At 36.5% G+C, this 16,785-nt stretch overlaps 2 protein-coding genes across 3 annotated transcripts in view; one reads left to right on the top strand and one right to left on the bottom strand.

The window, feature by feature from the left end:
• The window catches only part of MTBP (MDM2 binding protein), an 84,190-nt gene extending 77,620 nt beyond the window's left edge, over positions 1–6,570 (bottom strand). The window contains exons 1-4 of one of the 2 annotated variants that reach the window (XM_054497823.2): positions 5,916–6,570; positions 4,991–5,071; positions 444–517; positions 198–349 (exon numbers count right to left, since the gene is read on the bottom strand). In XM_054497823.2, coding sequence (XP_054353798.1) covers positions 198–349; positions 444–517; positions 4,991–5,071; positions 5,916–6,033 — 425 coding nt within the window. In that variant the 5' untranslated portion in view covers positions 6,034–6,570. The remainder of the gene's footprint in view (positions 1–197; positions 350–443; positions 518–4,990; positions 5,072–5,915) is intronic. The other variant, XM_063669040.1, reaches the window with a different exon arrangement.
• Positions 5,848–16,785, top strand: part of MRPL13 (mitochondrial ribosomal protein L13) — a 49,839-nt gene continuing 38,901 nt past the window's right edge. Inside the window, exons 1-3 of the mRNA XM_054497827.2 lie at positions 5,848–6,021; positions 6,252–6,435; positions 8,201–8,324. Of these exons, the coding sequence (XP_054353802.1) occupies positions 6,409–6,435; positions 8,201–8,324 (151 nt within the window). The 5' untranslated portion in view covers positions 5,848–6,021; positions 6,252–6,408. The remainder of the gene's footprint in view (positions 6,022–6,251; positions 6,436–8,200; positions 8,325–16,785) is intronic.

Below are 16,785 nucleotides of genomic sequence, written 5' to 3'. Positions count from 1 at the left end.
AAACATGCATTTTAAAGAATTTTATTCAAATAAAAGGCCCAAATTGCCTTATGTCTTCCAAAGTGAAGAGTCAAAAATTTCAATTAACTAGTTTCTTCAGTAAAGATGCTAAAATATATAATCTTCATTCTCATGGATTAAAATAACTGTCTAATATTAAGTATTTTAATGATAATACAAAAACCATATAAGCATACTCAGCCAAGGATAATGATTCCCTGCTATTACTGTCTTCTTCTTCAAAACACTCAACAGCACCCAAACATTCTTCGATATTTGTTTGAAGAACATCTTCAATTTTATCTTTTTCTGTATCAAAATGTATCTCTTGCCAATCAGAACTACAAAACTAATGAATCAAAAGATTGTATTAAATAATGGATCATGAAATTATTTATATTAGTGAAGACATTCATTAGTAGCTATTCTTAAATTTATATTACCTGATAAAATCCATATATTGCCTGCACTGCAAAGAACCACTTCTTGGAACCAGGTACACCACCCACTGAACAGGCTTGAAAATAAAACCACACTTATTATTAGAAAGGCAAGCCATAAATAAGCAGATGACACAGCATATATACTGTACTTACAGACCATAACTTTGAAACATATTACATAATTATCCAACATATATATGTGGATCTTTTAAAAATCCCTACTAAAAATTCAAATACAACAATCTACCTAAAGAGCAAAATTCTTTACTCGCAATAAATACTTGGCTTTCATTTGTCACAATTCAAAATTTCATATTATTATTTTTTATTATTTTAATCATCATTTCACACAGATTACAATCTGTGACCATAAAGATGTTGAAAATACAGCTACTCAATTACTACTGAGTAAAGCAAAACCATGTAAGTCATTTTAGTGAAAACAATTCCCTCTCCAAAGACTATGCAGGTTGGTTCAGCCTGACTAGAGACAGAGGCGTTAAAGAGCAACCCCAGTCTAAAGATAAGGAAGATGCTCTTCTTGGAGAATGGAGTATTATATGAGGATATAAAATTAAGGGTCACCCCAGGATACGTGTCAAGGAGTCATAAAGAATTTAGAGCTATGTATGAAATTAGACTCAAAACAAGAAGAAATGTAGTAACTGAGGCTTAACTAATGGAAGGAAGCTAGGTAAGATGCTAAATTCTTATTACCACTTTCTTCCAACAATCTCAGCAGAAGACTCCTCCTGCCTTAACAAAATAGAAGCTATTAGGTAATAATCCCTGTAACATCCCCTCAGGAAACATACAACTCAACTTGTATTACCATTAATCTTTCCTCTTTCCTCCCCTTTAACATGTAAGAGGCACTGTCCTTCCAATTCAATGTTATCCCCCACACCTCCTCTGAGACCACTGATTCTATTATCTAGTCCACTGATTATCTTTCCTGCATTTCAATCTGCTCCTTTCTGTCTGTTCTTTGTCATTGCCATTTAAATACACACAAGTGTTTCTCAAAGTATTTCTTTTTTTTAAAAAAAAGGGGTCACTTTAAATTCATCTCCACTTCACTTTCTTAGCTCTTCCTCAAAGATAAACTTCTGAAGGTGCTGTCCACACCTGACTGTCTCCATTTCCTCATCAAATTGTCCACTTCCTTCCAAATGCATTTCAATCTGTTTTTTGTCTCCAATATGCCACTGAAAGAACACTCACCAAAGTCACCAATAACTGACTTGTTACTAAATCTAGCAGTTTTTAGTTCTGTTGTTATTTGACCTCTCAGCATAAGTGAAGAATCAAAGATGACATATTTGACTACTTTCCCTTTAAAACACTTGGCTTCTGTGGCACCCATCTTTCTGGCTGCTCCTTATTCTTTTTAAAAACTGGTGTTCAGTTCTTCTAAATACTGGGATTCAGTTTGAGACTTTCTGTTCTCCCTACTATCCATAAGCAATCCCATCCTTTCTCATGGCTTCACCTGACATCTATATATTGGTTCTATAATTTGTATTAATTGGTGCAAAAATAACTGGGTTTTTTTGCCATTATTTTTGCACCAACCTAATATCTCCAGCCCTCTCCTACATTTTGAGTTCCAGACACACATATCCAACTTTTATAAAACATTTTTACTTTATTTTTACATTTTATTTTAGTAAACATGTAAAACATTTTTACATTTTTACTTTTTACTTTGACAAGTTCCAAATTGAACATGTCATATTCCCTCCAAATCTGGTTCTCCTTTCTTACTAAATACCACCATCATGCCATTACCCACACCAGAAACCTAATGTCATCCTTGATTCTTTTCTCATCCTTTCCCTCTTCTACATCATACCAATTCAACACTAAGGTAGGTGAATTCTACCCCCATAATTTCCTTCAGATCTATCCATTTTCCTCCACTCTGGCTGCCTCTCCCATTCCTCATTTGGTCTTCTACAGAATCCCCTATACAGAAATAGCTATACTTTTCTCTAATCCATCTACGACACTGCCGGGAGAATACTTCAAAAGCACAGATCTGATCATGTGTCTTCCTTAATTAAAGCTTTTAATGGCTGCTGATTACCATTAGGAAAAAATCCAAACACCTTGACACTATTTACAAAATCCTCTAAATAGCCATGCCTACCTCTCCACCCTTATCCCAATTAGAATCATATTGTACTTTCCATCCCTCAAACTTGCCATATTACTGAAATCAATAATCCTAGTATGGCAGGAAATTCAGTGCAGGCAGTTTCTATTTGCATGGCTCCGATATGCACAAATTCCAGTTACTGTAGCTTAAATAACACCAGTTCCCCAACAACCTGGTTCAAATTTCAGTTACCATGGTATATTCATTAACTATAATTGCATAGTTTAAGACTTCATTGCAAGCTTCTCAGTCTACAAAACCACTGTATACATAAAATATGTGTGTCATGATCAGTAACCAATCATGTTACTACTTTTAAAGTATGTCACTGATTGGTCACTGCACAAGTGCCATTCAGTTCACACACAGGTAGCAAAGAATGCAATTGTGTTGCCTCCTGGTTTCCCAGTGTAAACCCATGTGATATTTTATAAAAATGGATAAATGGATGAGGGAATTTTTTAAAATGAGAGAGATAAAGAAACACCAAAGAAACAAAAAGTGTTAACACTGAAAGCAATCTTCAAAGCTAATGTAAATAGAGTTCTAAAAATAGCTGCTGTGACAAACACCTTTCGATGAAAAAGGTGAAGATGTCCCAGAGAAAATGAGGCTAGCAAAAACCTTAATACTAAAGGAACTCAGAGATATTTCACAACATTGAAAGTCCAGGTCGGGCACAGTGGATCACATCTGTAATCCCAGCACTTTGGGAGGCCAAAACAGGTGGATTACTTGAGCCCAGGTGTTCAAGACCAGTCTGGGCAACATAATGAAACCCTGTCTCTACAAAAAGTTAAAAAACTAGCCAGGTGTGGTGGCTCATGCCTATAGTCCCTGCTACTCCAGAGGTTAAGGTAAGAGGATTACTTGAGCCAGGGAGGTTGAGGATGCAGTGAACCATGATTGGGCCACTGGACTCCAGTCTGAGCAACAAAGTGGGACCCTGTCTCAAAAAAAGAAAAAAAAAAAATCAAAGAATAAAACATTGGAAGTTGATACAACTGGAATATGATAACTCGCCAATAAAAGATGTTCACTCTGTATCATAAGTTACGTGAGGATGCGAAGGTGGCAAGCACTGTTCAAACTACTCTTGGTAAGGTTTTTACAAAGAAATAAAACACTTTAATTCTCAATATACCTAAGGTTTTTAAATTACAGTGTACAAAATAAATTTTATTTTTACTATTTTTTATTTCCATAAAATTTTATAACAGTAAGAGAATTTTTAATGTTTTGACAAAAGATATTAAAGGTCATGGGACAATTCTAATTTTTCTCACTGATTATTATATTAGGATTGCTTTGCACAATCAATTATAAAGTACAACACTATCATGCAAAAGAAGGACCGTGTGTATAGGAAACCCCTAAACACACAAGGGGGAAGTAAAATTTATCATGAGAACCCCTAGAATACTCCCAAGAGCTCTTTTACATATACATTTGAGGTGCAAATCAAAGAAAATCTTTCCTGCAATAATAGTAGTATTGACTAAAATTATACCAACTTGAAAATTAATGAGTACTACTAGGCCTTGGAAAACAGGCTAGGGTAGAATATACATATTAGAAATCATTCCCCAGTGGTGTTAGTTGACACCGAGAGACAAGAGGTTCTCTAATGAAAGAAGAGAAAGGTGCAGATTGTACAGTCACGGGAACTACAAAATTATCAAAAGGAGCAGACCCTTCCTTGCATCGACAGAAACTTCCTTCAGTTTTTAGGTATTGGTCTGTTTTGGCATCTCCATTTTCAGAACGTTTAAAGGACATTCTCCAGTAAAGGACAAGAAGCAGGAATAAAAGAAAAGATAACTATCAAAGTCAGTAAATGCATTTGTATAATGCCAGTAGAAGCTAAAGGAGGAAAGATTTTTACAAAGCACGGTTGGTCAAAAAAGCGAAATACTTCAAAAAGTCAAAGCAGGTAAGAACTGAGAAAAGCTCATTGTGTTTACTAATTATTAAGTACTTTTAAGGGAATCAGAACAGAAATAGGTAATTAACAGAAATAAATAAATAAATGGTAAGGAAATCAGTGTGGGAGCATTATTTATATATTTTTACTCATGATAAAATCATCCTCATAAAGCCACACTCCCCTTAGTTATACAGAACTAAGATAGGCAAGAAAATTTCATAAAAGGAGCAAAATTCAAGCTCAGAACCTAGAATAATTTTCATAACTTTACTATATTCAAGCATCTAGAAGAAAGGGGTAATTTATTTTTCCGTTTTGTACTCCCTTAGTTACCTCCGTAACTCAGTGCCTTGTACACAGTCAAGAAGTATTTCCTTGTACTCCTTAGGGTCCATATTAATTAAGTTAATTTCCAGTACAAATGCTGTGCCAAAGAAAAGAGGAGTTTATTATACTTACCAGGGAAAGTACTATCTTCTGGATTAATTGAAGCACTAATGCTTCTTTTCAAGAGGTGATAAACATTTGCTGCTGTGAAGTCTGAAAAAGAAAAGATAGACTAACTCAAAGCGCTCTAGATTTACATAATCTAACTTACTCCAATTTCACCATCAGAGACTCTCAAGACCAGTAGGTTGTACATAAAAGTACTAAACGCTGCTCAAGATCTGTTCAAGTTTTGATACAGAAAATCTAAAGCAAGCAGAGAAAATAGAAAAGCCTCCCGATCTGTACATGCCAGTCAATTAGCACGAATGCAAAATTCCCCTCAAAAGAATAATTTTAAAGAGAAGGGAAATTCTGTGACAATACCTTATACACAACCACGTACATCTACTCCTCAAAATGCCTGTTTGATTGAAACAAATGAACACATAAAATACAATATTGGATATAGACAGGTGCACCAAAAAGCAGTGCAATCGCAAACAATTAAAATCATTTAAAATTCATCATTTGTTTTTAAAACTTAGTTTGTATGTGGGATGTCTCCTCCCATTAGATGTAAATTCTAGGACAGCAAGATCTTTGTCCATCTTGCTCCTTTCTGTATTTCCTGTATGTGAAACACAGGAGCAGAAATAATAAATGCATATATTTCCAAAAAGCAGGAAATTCCATTACTAAGGCATAGAAAATTTATTAAGTTAAATATTTACTATGCCAAGAACTTCTAAGGGCTGGAATCTTGCATACACAAATTTGTCCCTGTTTTTCCATGAAGATGCTATTTTTGCAGCCCTCATTAACTCTACCCCAGACAGAGTCCCAGCTTCGTGGGACAACTACATATTGATCCCTCTACAGCAGAACTTGATCACAAAACTCAAACCTCTTCCCGTCTCCACAAGCCGTTCCCGCTCTTTCTCATCCCAGCGCTTACCCGGCTGATTCTCAGTACTCTCACCCGACGACACCTCTGGCCCGTGTTCTGCCTCCCTACTGGCCGCCGACGGGAATTTTCCTTCCCCCCAGATCACCAGCAGCAGGTACCGATCCATCTCCTCAGAGATCACCCCCAAATTTTAGGTTTCGGCTTCCACATCCAAACAAACGCGCGCTATGACGCACTTCCGGTTCCCTTCGTTTGGGTCGGCTGGAAATTATGTCCTCCGTCGGCTTTTTGCAGTTTTCCACCAAGCGAGATATTTTCGGGAGTTATTCCCTAAATAATTGCATTATCTGCTCCTTTCATGACGAAATTGCTGCCGTGGAGAAGACTGGAGGAAACTCGAGTAAGAGGGAGAAGCCGACAAGTGCTCGACGGACTAGGAACTGTCCTGCTTGGATGTTAGCGTTTCCTGCCGGGCCAGTAAGGCTGAGTGACCCGCCGTGGCTACTAGGAGAAGGACGGACGGTCCTGCTAGTAGAGGAATATGTCGAGTTTCTCTAGGGCGCCCCAGGTAAGCTCGGACTCTTATGGCTTGATGGGGTTCATTACATTGGCAAAAGGAGAGCGTTGGTTCCGGCAGATTAAGTAGTGAAGCTGGGGCGGCAGGGAAGCCGAGACCTTCGGCCAAGAGGTGCCTTGGGAAAGCACAAGAGGGTCGTCAGTCTGGCAAGCACTTAATGTCGTTCGTCTGTTACTCGTCCCCTCTTCTTTTCAATCTGCCCTTTTCATGTCTTTTTTTTGGGGGGGAGGGGGGAAGAGGATTAGAGCAGGTCGGAGAGGTAATAAGGTGGATCACATAGGGCATTGTAGGCCCTTGTAATAATTCGTTTTTTGACTGAGTAAAATGGGGACCTTTTGGAGGGTTTTGATCCAAGGAGTAACATGATCTGACCTGGTGTCAAAAGGAGCACTCTGGTTGCTGGGTCGAGAATAGACTGTTCAGAAAGAGGGGTTAGTAGAGGACAGAAGCAAAGAATATGTTTGGAGGGTGTTACAGTAATCCAGGCGAGACGTGATGGTGCAGAGGCCACGCTAGAAATACTATGGAGTGTGTTGAAAGTGGTCAGGTTTTGTTTGAAGGTGGAGCCAGTAGGACTTCCTGAAGATTGAATATAGGCCAACAGCAAAAGAAGAAACAAGGATTACCCCAAGGTTTTTTGGTTTGTACAACTGGAGGGTGTGTCATCAACTGAAATAGGGAAGGCTGAGATTGAACCAGGTTTCAGGTGGAAGAATAGGAGTTAGTTTGGGTTATATCGGTCTAAGATGACTCTCAGCTCAGTGCCGCTCCAAGTATGGTTCCTTCCGTGGGCTGTTTGTTGCCTGTCTGTGATGAGATAAATACAGGAAGTAAAATAAAACTTAAAAACTTTTTTAGCAATTTGACATCGTCCAGCATTTGTATTTTTTTCATTAAAAAGTTTTTTTTTTTCTGTCTAAGTATCAAACTATTAGTCTACAATGGATGGGGACAAAAACTGGCCTTTTTCTTATATGTAGACTAGTTTGAGGTTGTGATAAGTAAATTTAAAATAAGACCAGCTAGCCTCGTTGTATTTTTCCAGCATTGTTTAGCCTCTTGTGTATATGCATAGAGAAAGCATCTGGTGGAGATCTTTCTGGCCTAGAATTTTCTAAGAATTTGAATAAATTGATGACGACTGTAAAAACAATGGTCTATTCCTGAGGCAACCTAAAGATACCTATTTCAGGCAACTTTTTAAAGTTGAAATTTATTCCACATCATCCATCTGTACTTTCCCAACTACATTGTTCTATTTAACTCTCCCCAGGAATTGAACTCCTGAATCGTCTTCAGTTTCCAGTTGGCCACTCAGCTTTCAATATAATGTACCTACTAATCTCTAAATGTTTTTGAAGACCTTCATAATCAGCTTCTACTTTCTTACAAGCTTCTCATTGTCCCTCCAGATTCTATTATGTGTTATACCAAAAAAAAAAAGTCATACTGTAAAGGGAAATATATCTTTGGGATATTTATAACAAAACATAAGTCATATTGCTAACAGGAAACCAGGAAGGAATAATTACTGTGTTTGTCTTTGCAGAATGATTAGAAAAAACAACCCTTTTCCAGAAATAGAAATGAAAACAAAAATTCTTTAGCAATAGAGTTATTTTTCAAAGAAATTGTTGACATTAATGGTAGAAACGTGATGGTATATAATAAATTTAATTACTGTATTTCCATTTTAATGATAATTATCTTTATTTTTTTTTCTTCTCCCCCCCCCCCCCCCCCCCCCCCCCCCCAGCAATGGGCCACTTTTGCTAGAATATGGTATCTCTTAGATGGGAAAATGCAGCCACCTGGCAAACTTGCTGCTATGGCATCAATAAGACTTCAGGGATTACATAAACCTGTGTACCATGCACTGAGTAAGTATTATTTTAGACCTGTCATTAACCACTGTAGTTTTCATGCCAGAATAGAATCTTGATGAAGTTTGACAGGGCTGAGTTTAAGGACCCTTTTTATTTTTCCTGAGGATACTGTATTCCATTCTTGCCGAAACCATACTAGCGCCCAAAACTGAATTTGGCTTATTCACGGGAAAACCGTATGGATCAGTTTACCCGGAACAAGCCTATTTTATGCCACTGCCCAGCGAAATTATTAGTAGCCCTTCTTTTCACACTCAGAAATAACCTGATTTGCCCCATGACTTAAACTTTCACTTTTATGTCTTTTCACATGATGACCTGCACTATAAAGAGTTTTTAAAGGAAATAATTTTGCCCTCTCTTCTAAAAAATCATTTCCCATAGAAAAATATATGGTGCTAGCTAGGTATGGGAAGCTTATTTTCACTAATAAGATTAATAGACTTGGTTTTCTGTATCCTTTTTCCAAAATAAAATTAAAAAGTTGTTTTCATTCTAGAAGATTTCTGCTTACAGATAGTTTTTGATAGACTTCATTTACCCCAGCACTTCATGGCCAGATCCAGATGTCAGTTTTTAGTCCTCATACTGGTTGACTTGTCAACAGCATTTGCTGCAGTTGATCACATTTTTATTTATTTAGCTTTTATTGTGCAATATATTAAACATACAAAGATGTATATATAAAAATATGTGATATTTTAAAGAAAATTAACCATAATAACAATTACAATGGTGAAATGAATATACTCAGCATTGGTTTGTTTCCAATTTTTTTGGCATTATGTTATATTACATTAATGTTGCTATCAATATTCTTGTGCCATTTTCTTAGCACACATGGAAGAATTTTTCCAAGGTATGCCCAAAGGACAGGAATTACTGGGTTTTAAGGTGCATAGCAACTATTGAGTCTTTATCATGCCAGTAGCATGCAAGAGTTTCCATTACTCTTCATCTTCAATAACACTTGTTATGTTCATTCTTTTTAGTTTTGACTATTCTGGTAGAAGTAAAATGCTTGCTTTGTGATTTCAATTTGCATTTTCCCGATGACAGATATGGCTGGCTGAGTATCTTTTCACTTATTGGCCTTTACAGCTTCCTGTCCTGTGAAATGTCTGTGCATGTCTTTTGTCAATTCTTCCACTGAGTTGTTTGTCCTTTTCTTTTTTCTTACTTTTATTATAAAAGGTTTCAAACTATCAGAAAAGGTCAAAGAATAGTACAATGAATTTCTTTATACTCTCCACCTAAATACAGTTGTTAACATTTTATCATATATTTTTTATTCAACCATTTGAAAATAAGTTGCAGATGCCATTATAATTCCCCCAAAGTACTTCAGCATGCATCTCCTAAAAATAAAGATACTCTCTATGTAACCAGAATGCCATTGACACACGTAAGAAAAGAAACAGTACTTTATTTAGATGGTCTAATGTTCAGTGCATTTTTAAATTTCTTTGGTTGTCCCAAGTATGTTTCTTACAGCTATTATTTTTTTTGAATGAGGATGCAACCTAGGTTTATGTATTGTCTTTAGTTGTTATGTTCCTTTAGTCTCTTAAATCTAGAATAATCCTTTTATTTTCTTCTCATTAACCTTTTGAGGAGTCCAGGCTAATTTTCATCTGGAGAACTTTCTTCTTGAAACACATTCTTCACTTGTTTCTCTGGATTCACTTGTTTCCCTGTTTATTCTCCCTTTCTTAGTACCCTTGGCCATCCTCAGCTTTCTAAACTCTCAAATGCTCTTCTCACCAAAAATTGGAAGTGCGTCAGGGCCCAGTCCTTGAACCTCTTCTCGTGCCTTAGATGATTGCATTTTGTCTCATGTATCTAAAAATCAACTATATGCTAATGCCTCCCAAATTTAAATCTCCAGTTTTGACCGCTTCCTGTATTCTAGACTCACATATACAAATTTCTATTAAGCAAATTCATCTGTTGTCTAGTAGACATCTCCAATGAATAAGTCCATTTGGAGATGTCTTGCTTCTTATCTACTTCACCCAAACCAACCTGTTCCTTCCCAGTTTTCCCTGTCTCAATTAATAGCATCACTATTCTTTTTGTTGCTCTGGTTTGAAGGCTTTGCCTTATCTGTGACTCCTCTTTGTTCAACCAAAAAAATTAAAAAAGTACATATATATACACACACACACACACACACACACACATATTTAAAAATACATTAGAAAAAAGTATATCTGAACTCTGGCACCTCTCATCATCTCTCCCCCTACTCTGATTTTAAGCTGCTGTACTCTATCCTGTTTTATTCCAAAAACTGCCTCACTATGATCTGTTTTCTTCTGCCATTGCCTCCACGTAATTCTTTCTCCGTAGATCAACTACAGTTATCTTTTCCAAATGAAATTTCTGTGTGTCCTACAAGAACCTAAATAATATGGTCCCTGTTACCTTTCTGACTTTCTTTCCTTTATTTATTTATTATTATTTTATTAATTTTTTTACTGTTAATTATTTCTGTCAATCCACTCAGACCTATACTGTTCCATTAACTTACCTGCCGAGCACATTTTTGCCTTATGCCTTTTTTTTTTTTTTTGAGAGAGAGGGTCTCACTTTGTTGCCCAGGCCAGAGTGCAGTGGCCCAATCTTGGCTCACTGCAACCTCCGCCTCCTGGGTTCAAGCATTTCTCCTGCTTCAGCCTCCCGAGAAGCCAGGATTACAGGCATATGCCACCACACCTGACTAAGTTTGTATTTTTAGTAGAGACAGGGTTTCACCATGTTGCCAGGCTGGTCTGGAACTCCTGACCGCTGGTGATCCACCCACCTTGGCCTCCCAAAGTGCTTACAGGCGTGAGCCACCACGCCCAGCCCTTAGGCCCTTTTCACACTCTGTTCCCTCTGCCTAGATATTCTTTACCAGATATCTGCATAGCTTATTTCTTCATGTCTTTCAGATTTCTGCTCAGGCATATATTCTGAGAGAGGCCTCCCCTGATTCCTCTGCTCACCCTTTCACTCTGTATACCTTTATCTTGCTTTAAAAAAAATAGTGTTCATGTATCACCTGAAATGTTATGTAAGTATCTGTTTATTATCTACCTTCTTTCACTAGACTAAGTTCCAAGAGCACATAAAATTTTGCCTATTTTGTACACAGCTGTATCCCCAGTACCTGTAATAGTGCTTGACACATAGCTGGAATGTAAGAAATGTTTGTTAAGTGAATGCTGGCATTTATGAATTCCAGTTGTGAAAATGAAGAAAATACTTTTAGTCAGGGCTCTGGCATTGAAGCTAAGTCAGATTTTTGGATTTATGGAGCTAAGAGGAAGAGTATTCCAAATGATTTGATTTGAGCAAGAGCAAGGATTTATGATTTCTCTAATTTCTTATACTTGCTGCTCTAACCTTTTTTCTCTATCTAATGAAAATTTCAATAAGATATCAAAATAAACCCATACTCTGAAATCTGTGAGTATAGAATATGAATCTGAGGTTTTGTCTTTTTAATCTTTGTTTTTCAAGCACCCAGTGCAATGTCTGGCCCATAATAGATGCTTGCCAGAAATCGTTTGTAGAATGACACTTTCAAACAGATGTTTTGTGAGTAGTCTGTTCTTGTTCCCTGTAGTTATCCCATGAACACTGGATTAGTGAATACTGAACCATTGCTTCTGGGGGAAATACGGAGTTAAGTTCCTCTGAACCTCTGGTCACAGCATTTTCATCAACCAATCAATACATAACCTTGTTTTATGTTTGTTTCTGTTTAAAGATATCTTAACACTGAACTCGTGACCAACAGCAGTATAACAAGCTTATCTAACACACATATTATCTCTATAAGGCAACAACACAGCCTTCTTGTATTTAGGAACACTAAATAGCACTCAGTATACCAAGCTTGGGGGATATTTTAAACAGTGAAGTCACTAAGAAAAAGTCCACAGATGCCAGAAACATAGCACTACATAGAAAATGAAAAGGATGCTTGTTTGTTGTATGAAAGGTGAAAGAAGGCAGAGCATCACCTTGTTCAGCCTCAGCTGGGAACATGTGCGTCAAGTAACACAAATTTGTTTCCACTCTGAGCATGTCCATGAATGACTGCAAAAGCACTATGAGTATTGATTTTGGGGTAACAAATAAATTTTAACAAGTAGGCAAATTTGTAAATATGGAATCTATGAATAAAGAGATCAACTGTATTTTGAAAGTAAATAGTGATCAGGAGACTTACACTTTCACTTATAAACCTGTTTACTTTAAAAATATTTTTTGGCAGACCAGAAAAATAGTCATAGAATTACCAATTCATAGAGTTGTTTAATTCCTTAGGACTTTAGATATTTTGTTTAACCACCTCATCTCTTCATTTACAGTCGAGTAAACTAAAATCAGGATTTCATTGCTATTCAGCTATATTATAGTAGAACTGGGACTAGAACTTAGACACCTGTTTCTTATGTAGGAAATTCCCCATTCCACTTCAGTCTGGTGATTCTTAACCACTTGTACTGAGTTTTCCTGCTGCTTTTTTCCTTAGCAATGGTATCAGCAGATAATAAATGAGATCTCCGAGGTTGTCTTTGCAGAAATGCAAATAATACAAAATCTGAGGAAAAGTGCAATTAGTAGCAGTCACCTAATTTCCATCTCCAAATATAGCACTATCTGTCCACTCAAAGTTCTGCTTCCTTATAACCAGGTCATTATTGCAAAAGCATACCTTAGATATGGATGAATAGGCATTCGGCTAGGATACCAGAAGAGCTGTTGTGGCTGCCTATTAGGTTTCTGTGAAAGTAGAAACTTACTTTTTAAAGACTGAATTGCATTTTTGTTTCACCGTGTGTTTTGAGACAGGGTCTTACTCTGCCACCCAGGCTGCAGTGCAATGGAGCCATCACAGCTAACTGCAGCCTCCACCTTCTGAGCCTCCCAGGTAGCTGGGACTATAGGCGTGTGCCATCATACCCAGCTAAGTTTTTTGTAGTTTTTGTGGAGACATGGTTTCACAATGTTGCACAAGCTGGTGTTACTCCTGAGCTCAAGGGATCCACTCACCTCAGCCTCACAAAGTGCTGGAATTACAGATGTGAGCCACCTTGCCTGGGCATGTTTCACTGTATTTAATATGTAACATATTAGCAAAACTTCTCGTGTCCAGAAGATGTCACTAAAATCAAAACTTAAATTGCAAACAATTTTCAATTTATAAATATGTTGTGTTTTAAGAGTTCATTCTAACATTTAGTGGTTTAATAAGCATTTATTGAGCAGGTATTATGGGCTTATAATCACTATAAACATATTTTTTTGAAAATTGACCTACAGTTTCCCAGAAAAATAATATTACAAATGATGATCATTGTTCTAGGAATGGTTGTAAAAATTAACAAATAATGTATCTGAACATAATGTATACAATATTTGAACTACCTTATTTGTCAAATGGATGTCTGTGAAGTGTTGTGGAAACTGACTTTTCATTATAAGGTTATTTTTTATGGAAAATGTGGGTTAAGGTAGAAAGGATGTGGAACTGGTAAAGGAATCCCTCCTTCTAATTAGAGCTGCCCTCTTGAATTTGGGACTTGAGAGCTTTTTGAACATGTTTCTGATAAATCAAAAAATAGGTTATATATTGTGATTAGTGGAGTATGACTTATTCTTTGTGAGGATTCTACTCCTTTCACTGCCAACTGATTAATTCATTGAGGAGGACTATAGGAGTATTTAAAGGAAGCAGAGGAAAACCTTTCTTTAGCTTTGCTAAAATTAGATTGCGTTAAAATATTTCTGTTCTGCATTGAATGAAACAAAAGTTGCACTCAGTTTATAAAAATTAATGCTATGAATGCTAACATACCAAACAATTCAACAGAGATCAGATTTATGATCTAAATCTACTCTGTAGTATTCTGCCTTGTAAGTTTATGATGCTGTTCTTAAAGTTGCTTAGCTAACATATTTTTCTCTTACTATTCAGTTAAGTGTAAAAATGTATTTCAAATGTTAATATCACAGCATTTTAATTTTGCAATCTAAATTGTACATTTATACTTCACCTCACTCCTAGAATATCATCCTACAAAGCACTGAAGGAGATTTTTGCTTCAGGCTATATCTAGAATACGTATCTCCTTTGGAAGTGACTATATCGATATTGTCATTAAATTAAACAATATGCCTTGTTGCATGTTACAGTATCTATACATTCAGCAGATTTTATGGTAACCTATCTGATCATTCATCACCTTGGCTGTGCACAAGTTCAGGGATGCCAAAAATAACACTGAAGTAGCCATTTGGACATTTGTCCTTCCGAACTTAGAAACAAACATAAAGGCCAAAGCCAAACTTTGTTGTTTATCACTAATTCAGAATAGCTATTTTTCAAACATTTCTCAAACTAAATCTTCAAGGAAACCCAATAAATAAAAGCAGTACTGTCCTAGTTGAAGGAAAAAGAACCTGGGTCCTTGTGCCTTGAGTCACCTTATAGAAGCCTAAGACTGAATCACCTGCACTTTAAAAACCACTATGCTAAAGCAAACGGCTTATAAGGAAGGATTCAACCCTATAAAGGGGAAAAAAACAAGCTACAGACTGGAAGAAAATATTTGCAAACCACATCATCAACAAAAGACATATCTAAACTATAAAGAACTTTCAAAACTCAACAGTAAAAAAACAATCTAATTAGGCTATGGGCAGAATACATGAACAGATGGCAGATAAGTACATGAAAAGATATTCAGTATAAGTAGCCATTAGGGAAATGCAAATTAAAACCGCAGCGAGATAATACTACACAACTATCAAAATAACTAACATAAAAAATAGTGACAACAAATGCTGATGAGGATGCATAGAAACTGGATTACTCATGCATTGCTGGTAGAAATGTAACATGGTACAGCAACTCTGGAAAAGAATATGGCAGTTTCTTCTAAAACTAAACATGAGCTTACTATATAGCACAGCAGTTTCATTTCTCTTGGACATTATCCCAGAGAAATGAAAATTAAGTTCATGAAAAACCTGTACCAATTAATCGCTTCACCCTATTACTCTTTATCTTCCCATGTTCATCAGCTCCTAGCATATTGCATATTCATTTATTTGTTCGTTTATTGTCTGGCTTTTTAACTAGAGCATAAGATTGATTAACAAGAATTTCTCTGTAAGGAACTTAAACAAATTTACAAGCAAAAAACAACCCCATAAAAAAGTGGGCAAAGGACATACATAAAGAGACACTTCAAAAGAAGACATACATACAGTCAACAAGCAAATGAAAAAATGCCCATATCGCTAATGATTAGAGAAGTGTAAGTCAAAACCACAATGAGATACCATCTCACACCAGTCAGAATGGCTATCATTAAAAGGTCAAAAAATAATAGACATTGGCAAGGCTGAGGAGAAAAGGGCATGCTTATACACTGCTGGTGGGAGTGCAAATTAGTTCAGTCATTCTGGAAAGCAATTTGGTGATTTCTGAAAGAACTTAAAGCATTCACATATGTTCATTTTAGCACTATTCATAATAGCAAAGATATGGCATCAACCTAAGTGCCCATCAGTGGTAGACTGGATAAAGAAAATGTGGTACATATACACCATAGAATACTGTAGAGTCGTTAAAAAATGAGATCATGTCCTTTGCAGCAACATGGATGGAGCTGGAAGCCATAATCCTAAGTAAACTAACACAGGAACAGAAAACCAAATACTGCATGTTCTCACTTATAAGTGGGAGTTAAACATTGGGTACTCATGGGCATGAAGGGAACAACAGACAACTACTTGAGGGTGGAGGGTGGGAGGAGAGTGAGGATCAAAAAACTACCTATTGTGTACTATGCTTATTGCCTGGGTGACAAAATAATCTGTATATTCAACCCCCATGACATGCAATTTACCTATATAACACACCTGTACATTTACCCCTGAACCTAAAATAAAAGTTTAAAAAAATAGAAAGAAGTTTTTCAGTTACATTCATTGCTGTATTCCCAGCATCAAGAATGGTACATGGCATTAGTAAGTATGTAATACATAGCAAGTGGATTTGTTCATCAGTAGAAAAGGATTATAAAGCAAATTTTAAAAGAGCTGGAGACTCCCAGCAAGCTGAATTGGTGTCTCTATCTGAATCTGCCCTTACATGGAATCTGAATATCTCAAACATAGTTAAAAATGAACACTAGGGATTTTTGTAAACACTTATTGTGTCTGGTAACTCTGTGTGAGGGATCTATAATTAAGAGTCTGCAGCAAGGATCTAGGACCAAAAAAATTATACAAACGCTAGAACAAAGTAGAGTTTGCCATTTCAGTGGCAAAAACTGCAAATACTTTTGCACTGACCTAAATAGCATGGTTTACCTGGCACAGACAGTAGTGTTGGAAAAACTGGTAAATAAGGCTACAAAAAGTTATCCTATACTCTAGGTCTCCTTGA

This window comes from Pongo pygmaeus, chromosome 7 (assembly GCF_028885625.2).
Source record: "Pongo pygmaeus isolate AG05252 chromosome 7, NHGRI_mPonPyg2-v2.0_pri, whole genome shotgun sequence".
Classification (NCBI taxonomy): domain Eukaryota; kingdom Metazoa; phylum Chordata; class Mammalia; order Primates; family Hominidae; genus Pongo; species Pongo pygmaeus.
Note: the sequence above shows the minus strand (reverse complement) of the source record. Positions and strands in the feature narration are given on the sequence as shown.